General features: G+C 39.3%; 1 protein-coding gene across 1 annotated transcript; it reads right to left on the bottom strand.

The window, feature by feature from the left end:
- Positions 1-299: 299 nt before the first annotated feature.
- Positions 300-7,371, bottom strand: LOC143530650 (1-deoxy-D-xylulose-5-phosphate synthase 2, chloroplastic-like). Its single transcript, XM_077026129.1, has 11 exons — positions 7,249-7,371; positions 7,026-7,181; positions 6,889-6,949; positions 6,727-6,830; positions 6,368-6,518; positions 3,924-4,195; positions 3,557-3,830; positions 2,158-2,465; positions 1,140-1,421; positions 646-930; positions 300-549 (listed from the first exon to the last, which is right to left on the bottom strand). The coding sequence occupies exons 1-11, from the start codon at positions 7,330-7,332 to the stop codon at positions 394-396; spliced, it is 2,133 nt and encodes a 710-aa protein (XP_076882244.1). The 5' UTR covers positions 7,333-7,371; the 3' UTR covers positions 300-393.
- Positions 7,372-8,320: the final 949 nt, after the last annotated feature.

Here is an 8,320-nt window from a genome sequence, read left to right as displayed (position 1 = left end):
TTTATAGTTTGAACCCTCAAATTTTACCAATGGTGCCTATATCGTAACGAACGCAGCTGATACTGATCGAATTCGTGACGACTCATCATCGTAACGATTGGCTTTTACCAACGCTTGGGTTTCAATGCAGGGGTTTTGCCAGCTGCCCCGGTGCAACGCGCCGGATAGAAAAACTATTTCTTTATAAGTTATATACATTAAACATTTTCAAGAGTGACACCACTAAACAAACCGATGGTCCATCACAAGAAACAAGTAAATTTAGATAGTTATGCTTCTGCTGCAATATATTATAACAATAAATGTTACCCAATAACAATACTAAATCCTCTATTAGCTACAACACATATTCATTAATCAACATGACATGAGGATCAACTTTGGCTCTTTGGTTTACATTACTGACTTGTACTCAAGCGCCTCTTTAGGCTTCCCCAAAAGCGATAAAATAGACGAACAAATATGTTTCGAAGAAAGCCCGGCTTCTTCAAGTTGATCTTGCGGGGCCCCATGATCAATATATCTATCGGGAAGAGTCATTGCTCTAAGCTGAAAATAATCAAATCAAATCCCATGATCACTATTAGTTTACAGTAAATGATTTTGTTATTTCTTTTAACAAATGTGTTTTGGACATAACTTTACCTTAAGTTTTCCGTCTAGAAGACCATTTAAGCTGAGAAAGTGGGCCACATGTGATCCAAAGCCACCAATCGAGCCTTCCTCTACGGTAAGTAAGATTTCATGTTCCTTGGCTAACCGTTTGATCAGTTCTGTGTCCAACGGTTTGCAAAATCGAGCATCGGCTACTGTTGCAGACACGTTATGGGCTTGAAGCAAGCTAGCCGCACCTAGACATTGCTGAACTATGGAACCATATCCCAATATTGCAACCCTAGTCCCTTCAAGTAAGATTCTTCCCTTACCAACCTGGTCAAAGTCAAAACATTTCAAAGTCAAGTTTCTAAAACTTCAAAGCATTTTAACATCAAAATCGATTAGACCTATGTGTAAATAACAATAACAAATGTAACTAAAAACCTTTTTGTAAAAAAAATATAACGATTCAGTGTCGCATTTTATGTCAGAAACAAGCTTGTGTTGACTGAAAAAGTCAGAGTCAAAAGTCAAGAGCAAACCTCGATGGGGACTCCTTTGTTATAGAGGGGAAGCTCTACTCCAATGCCATTGCCTCTTGGGAACCGAAAGCAACTAGGGCGGTCGTCGATGGCTGCAGCGGTAGCAACCATGTGCATGAGTTCGGCTTCATCGGATGGAGCCATGACCACCATGTTGGGAAGGCACGCCATGTAGGTTATATCGAATGCTCCACAGTGTGTCGGTCCGTCCGCCCCGACTAAACCGGCTCTATCCATCGCGAACCGAACGGGTAGTTTTTGAAGATCAACATCATGCACCACCTGATATTTGTCAAATCCGGTTATCAGTAGAGGTACGGATGAAACCAAAATAACCAAACCCAGCCCGAAACCGACGGTTTAGTTATATGTTTTTTTCAAAGTCTGATATTCCGCATCGATTTCGGCTTTGCATGTACCGAAACCAAAATAGCTGAACCGAGCAGTAGCCAAAACCGAAACAAACCAGTAAAGGCCGAAAAACCCTTCTTTGTTATTAAATTTAAGGTTTATGATTATGAATGTTAATTTATACGGAGTAATATATTAAAATTGGTGTTGTCAAAATAATTTAGTCCAAAATGTGTAATAACCTTTAATTAATAAAAAAAAAGTATATGGCTCAAAGTTTTACGCTCAAATTCATTATTTTTGATCATTTTTCTTTTTGGCTTAAAAAGTCAGGCCCAAATGGAAAAACCAAACCATTGTGGAAACTGAAACCGAACGGTTTTCATAAACAAAAACCCAGGTTCATAATCTGTTAATCCTTAATTAACAAAAACTCTTAGCCTCAAAGTTTCAAGCCCACATTCATCTTTTTGGGCTATTGTTTTCTGAAAAATTTCAAGGCTATGTACCAAAACCGAAATCAAACACAACCAATAATAAATTCGAAACTGAACGATTTTAAAAAACCAAAAAACAGTAGTTTGAGCTGAAAACCGACCTATGCACACCCTAGTTATAATTTATTTAATAGTTACCGGTTATTAGTCATAAGAAAGGCAGTGCTTACTTGATCGTAGCCTCGTTGTAAAAACGAGGAATAGATGGCACAGAACGGTTTAAGGCCTTCAGTTGCTAAACCGGCTGCAAAAGTAACTGCATGCTGCTCTGCGATACCCACATCAAAACAACGGTCCGGGAACTTCTTCTGGAAGTAGTTGAGTCCGGTGCCGCCTCCCATTGCAGCATGTATGGCTACAATCTTATTATCTACTTCAGCTTCTTTTATAAGTGCTTCTGCAAAGTACTGAGTGTACGAAAGTGTAGGGGTTTTTGTCTTGAACTGTTTTCCCGTTGGAACATCAAACTTCACAACTCCTGAAATTAAAACAAACTTAAATTTTACTAAAGTCCTGAACTGAGTTTTGTATGTTAAAACTCCTAATAATGATGAAGTGACATTTATGCAAAAAAAAAGAATAATACTCCCTCCGTCCCATTATAAGTGTCATAGTTTGATTTTTCAAGTCTTTCTTGTTTAACTTTGACCGACAATATTTTTGTTTGTGTTATATGATACTTGATGTAAAATATACGAATGGATTGTGCTTTAAATGTATTTTACATTGATATAATTTTCATCAAGTATTATATGGCACGAACAAAATATTTACGGTCAATGTTGCAAAAGAAAGACTTGAAAAGTCAAACTAATACACCTATAATGGGACGGAGGGAGTAATAATAATAATTGTTTACCATCTTATTTTGACCAATTTGTTAAAAGGTCAATAATTAGAAAAAGTTAGAACTTTAGTATATAAGAAAATTAGGTTGGCGGGTTTTTTCATGCAAAATAAAAAAGTATGTGGTTTTTTTATGGTATCTACCAATTATTATTTGAAAAAACTTGATTTACTAAAATATAAGATAAAATGGAATTTGTACACCACCTTATGCTGACCAATTTGTTTACATGTCATTATTTTAGAAAATATCAAAATTGGTCCATTTTAGAGAAGTTTAGGAACTTTAATATATAAAATCAGTTTAGTAACATTTTCTTATATTTTTTAGAAGTTGAGGCATTTTTATACACCAAAATTAGGTTGGGGGGTTTTCTTTCTTAAAAAATAAGATGCTGTTTTTTTATGACTTTAACCTATTGTTGAAAAAAATGGATTATAAAAAATAATATAACTTGTGTAAATTTGTAAAAACTAATTAAAGTCATAATAAAACTGAAAACGTGACACTTTTAATTTTATTATGCCATCTTATTTTGACTAATTTATCAATAACTCATTATTTGAAAACATTTAAAATTTGATGCATTTAACACAAGTTTAGGAACTTTATAATATATAAAATTTGTTTTGTAACTAATTGGGTTATAGTGTCATAAATAATAAAATTTATGTTAACGATAAGCGACGCCTCACCCAACATAACTGACCCGTGCCACTTACCGTGCATTCTGTCAGCAGCTGCCTCAGCAGGAGGGTACCCCTTCCCTTTCTCGGTCACAATATGAATCAAAACGGGCCCCGGCGCAGGCATCGACTTCACTTTCTCGAAAATAGTCACTAGATCTTCAATGTTATGCCCGTCAACCGGACCAATGTAGTATAACCCGAGCTCCTCGAATAAAGTCGACCCGCTAGCACTAATCATACCCCTCGCGTATTCGTCCACCTTTGCAGCCACTTCATGCGCTTGCGGCCCTATTTGTTTCGTAATTGTCTATACGAATTGTAAATGACATATTAATACAACTGAGTATAGCTAGTAATTATGTGTTACCACAAGGAGCATCCGTGTATTAATTAACTCTACCTTTGCAGCTTCACGAAGCTTCCGGAACTTGGTGCTGGCTTGCAATTTGGCTAGCGCGCTACTGAGGGCCCCGACGGGGGTTGCTGGACCGTCCAGAGTGGCGGTCGGTAATGAAACTTGTTTGTTGTCATTTAACACGACGATTAGATTGGAGTCGAGGAAGCCGGCGTTATTCATGGCCTCGTAAGCTTGTCCGGCGGTCATGGCGCCGTCTCCGATCACCGATATCACATTGTTGCTCTTCCCTAATAAATCTCTTCCAACAGCCATGCCTATTAATAACATCAAGAACTATATGATTAGTAATGGGACAAAGATGCTTGTACTTTTGTTGCACTATAATCGGCCCAGTTTTAAGTTTCCACCAATTAACTGTCTATTTGTCTTCAATATATACGTAATATTCTTTTAGTAAATTTATTTATTTCGATTAAATGTTTGAAGATAAAAAAAAAAAAAAGCGAGAGAAAATTGCTAATTTGGAGGTTGGATTTTTTTTTACGGACCAACTAATAAAGCCCGGTTATCCGGGGTAAACCCAATAACAAAAGGTGACCATATACGTAGACAGTGTTGGGTAGCTCAAACCCACCATATCATTTTTCGAAGAAAATCCGCCGTCCGAAGGCTCACTCCAGTAAAACCCGATTGAAACCGGAAACATACTCGAGACCTTGTTGTCTCTAGGCTAATCTTCACTTCCCCTCTAATGCTAGTATATTATTTGTCGATATTATTGTGTATGTATTAAATTGCATTAAATAATAAGATATATTTTAAAAATAAATAAACTTTAACACCTAAAGGATATTGTCAAATAATAGTTGCTCACGTAACCACTTGGGCTACCTCAAGTGGCCAGCCAAATGATGGGTAAGAGCTTGATGCCGGTTGGCCTCTCAAGTTCGAATCTTGATGGCGACACGAGTTTTCTATTAGAGTGTCCATTCCCAGAGAGCTTGCTCTTGTGGGCGGACAACTTCTGTCAAGTGGCAGAGGGCTCGAAATTTTCTCGTGGAACGCCTAGCCAAACTCGGATGCCAAGCGTGAGCCCGGTTAAGACAACATAGTCTTGGCCCGAGTGGGACGGTTGGGGCTCTCTCCGAGAGCTGTGGCTGATTATTCTAACACTATGAAAGTCACCGTTCAAAAAAAAAATAAAAAAATAGTTGCTCACGTTGTACTTTGACAATTTAATATACTTTTTCAGTTACATTTATTAGAAAAGCACACAGCTTTATATAGTTATTAACTAATAAAACACGTTATTTATTTAACATGTTAGTTTCTTCCTTAAAAAAAAGATTTCCTATAAAAAAATGAGGAAGTAACAAGACAAAATACCTAGCTGGTTTAGAATCATAAAACTTAAAAGATTCTCTTTCATCTATATTCTCTTTACTCAAATATGATATCATTTTTCACTATGATCACGACAATACACAAATAGTTCCTCTGCTTTGACCGACGTGTGACCTTTTGGGTCTAAATTAAAGTTGCATGCTTAAGTCATTTTAGTTTCAATTTATAATAAAATAATCTTTGTTTTAACACACATTTATCTAAAACTTGAAGAGAAATTAATGCAAGATACCGAATTTATTACAAAACCAATTAAAGATAAGGCTGAGGGGTGTGGAGCGCGAGAGAGGGCGCGTGAGGCCAGCCGCTCGCGCCCCGGGGCGCGAGCACCACACCACCGAGGCGCGAGAGGGGCGCGAGAGGGGCGTGAGCGCGGAAAAAGAGGCAGGCGCAAGAGGGGTAGCGCTCGTGAACGGCATGGGAATGCGTAAATAGAGCCGTTGGGCTCTTTGTTTATTAAAAAAAAAAATTTTATGATGTTGGCAATACTGTCCGGAAAAGTGACTGACCTGGCTGACCGGTGATCGGAGAACTGGGTATTGTAGCCGGAGATCTATGATTCAGTGGGTAGCAGTCGGTGAGAGATAATATCATAATAATAATAATAAAGGGGTTGGAGTGAGAGAGAAGTTAAAATTATGATTTATGAGGTTGCTTTATTATTATTATTATTATTCATGGCTGCATGTGTTTTGTGATCGTTCGAAACAGAATGGGTTCGCGGGAAACAAACTGTTTCGAATTAAATGTTTTATTGTGTTTTTTTAAATAATTTATGAGTTTTTATAATAATTCGTTTTTTTAATACATTTATAAAAAAATTAAAAAAAAACCGCTCGCGCCCCCTCTCGCGCCCCTCCACACCATGGCCCGGGGCGCGAGCACCACAACCAACACCCATCTTATCAAGTTTCTCTCTCTGCCACACGTCACAATATTATTGGCTGGAGCCCCCACTCGCGCCCCCTCTCACGCCCCCCACACCCCTCAGCCTAAGATATAGTCAAACCAAAAGTAAGAATATATATTTATTTATGTAAGTATAGCACTTATTAAAATGAGAATATTGAATTAAAGATTACCTAGGCCAGCAGAGATGCTTGTAGAACTATGGCCTGCACCAAAAGCATCATGAACACTTTCATCTCTTTTGGGAAAACCAGCTAACCCTGATGTTTTTCTCATGGTGTGCATCTTTGACCTTCTTCCAGTCAAAATCTTATGTGGGTATGCCTGTTTTCACCTCCCAAACCCAAATTAACATCAAACCCCTAATTTCACATTTTCTTTCAAATTACCAATAGTATTGGTACATGCTATCCGTATCGATACCATTCAGTTTCGGTACGAACAAAGAACAATCGGAAATACAATTTCACTTGTTTTCGGTATCAATATTTTTCATTTCAGTCTTAATCATGAAAATGAATGATAAGTTCACCTGGTGACCAACATCCCAGATGATCCTGTCATCTGGTGTGTTGAAAACATGGTGTAAGGCCACCGCTAACTCCACCACTCCTAAGCTTGAACTCAAATGGCCACCTGCGAAGAAATCAGTGAGTCAGCCGTTGAATCAGGTAAAATATATATGTATACTCACCTGTATTTGCAACCGAGTATACAATATCAACTCTAAGCTCTGCTGCCAACTGTTGAAGATCCTGAAAGAAAAGCGTACAAGAAATGATGCAGAGCGTACAAGGGGGTAGAAGCAGTAACAGACAAAGTGGTTGGCACCTGTGTAGAAAGGTTTTTCATGTGCACGGGGAAGTTAATGGTGTCGAGCAATGGCGTCGCCGGTTTCTCGCCGGAGAAATCAATCTTCCAGCCCTTTTTCATTGTGATCTTCGCATCGTCAGCATCCGGGTTCGATGCCGACGCGCTTACTCGGAACTGTAAAATAAAACCTCGATCAAACAACATTTAGCAAGTTCTTCCAAATTTGATTATACAAAATCACCTGCTGTTGTTGTTTTCTGGTGAGTGGTGGAACTGTGATGCATGGAAGACGCAGGTTCATTGAACAACCTGAAGCTACAGCCATGGATGATCTAGAGAGAGAGAGAGAGAGAGATTGGGGAAGAGGGAGGAGTTACTATGGAGATGGAAGAGAGGACAAAATTTATTATCAACGAGAGTTGGGTGGAGAAATGAACAACTGATTCTACTTAGGGATGGCAAAAATCCCCGAATCCGACGGGGAAACCCGAAAACCGGCTTATTTCGGGTCGGGTCGGGTTTTGTTTTTTCGGTTTCGGGTCGGGTTTCGGAGATTGTTTCGGGGATTGTTTCGGGTTCGGGTTCGGGTTCGGGTTCAGGTACCCCCGCCCCGACCCGCCCCGATATAATATATAAATATAAATATAAATAATATATATATACATATATTAAAAACCTAAACCTAACAATCTCAAATCTCTATCTCTCTGCTTAATCGCCGTCTCAGTTCCACTGTTCCAGACTACCACCGCAGTCCGCAGCCACTCAATCTGCAGCACCAGTGCACCACCAATCCACCATCACCTAACAAGGAAAAGGAAAGTGACTGATTAGGTTACACTGCAGCACCAGTGACTCCGCCACCGCCATTCCGCCCCCGATTCACTCAATCGCTGTCTGCACCACCATCACCATCCACTCAATCGCCGTCTGCACCACCGGACCACCCTCCTCCTCCTCGTTCTCATCCTACCACTCTACCAGGCTACCACCTGGTTTTCGGGTTCGGGGATCGGTTTCGGGTTTTCGGGTTCGGGGACGGGGCGGGTCGGGGGGGTACAAAAAACCAAACGGGGAATCCCCGAATTAAACCCGACGGGTAATGGGGCGGGTACGGGGATGGTTTTTGGTTTCGGGTTCGGGTTCGGGTTAAGCAAAACCCGCCCCAAACCCGCCCCGTTGCCATTCCTAATTCTACTAAATTAATTAACAATTTTAGGCGAATGAGATTGTGGTGTAATAGTAACAACATTTATCTGTTCCTCTGTCTTTATAACTGTATTAAAAATTATTATATTTTTTTATTCAATTAA

Source organism: Bidens hawaiensis, unplaced genomic scaffold (assembly GCF_021521415.1).
Source record: "Bidens hawaiensis isolate Kalapana, Puna unplaced genomic scaffold, B.hawaiensis_p1.1 tig00008968_1, whole genome shotgun sequence".
Classification (NCBI taxonomy): domain Eukaryota; kingdom Viridiplantae; phylum Streptophyta; class Magnoliopsida; order Asterales; family Asteraceae; genus Bidens; species Bidens hawaiensis.
The sequence above is the reverse complement of the archived record's forward strand: the minus strand, read 5'-3'. Positions and strand labels throughout refer to the sequence as shown.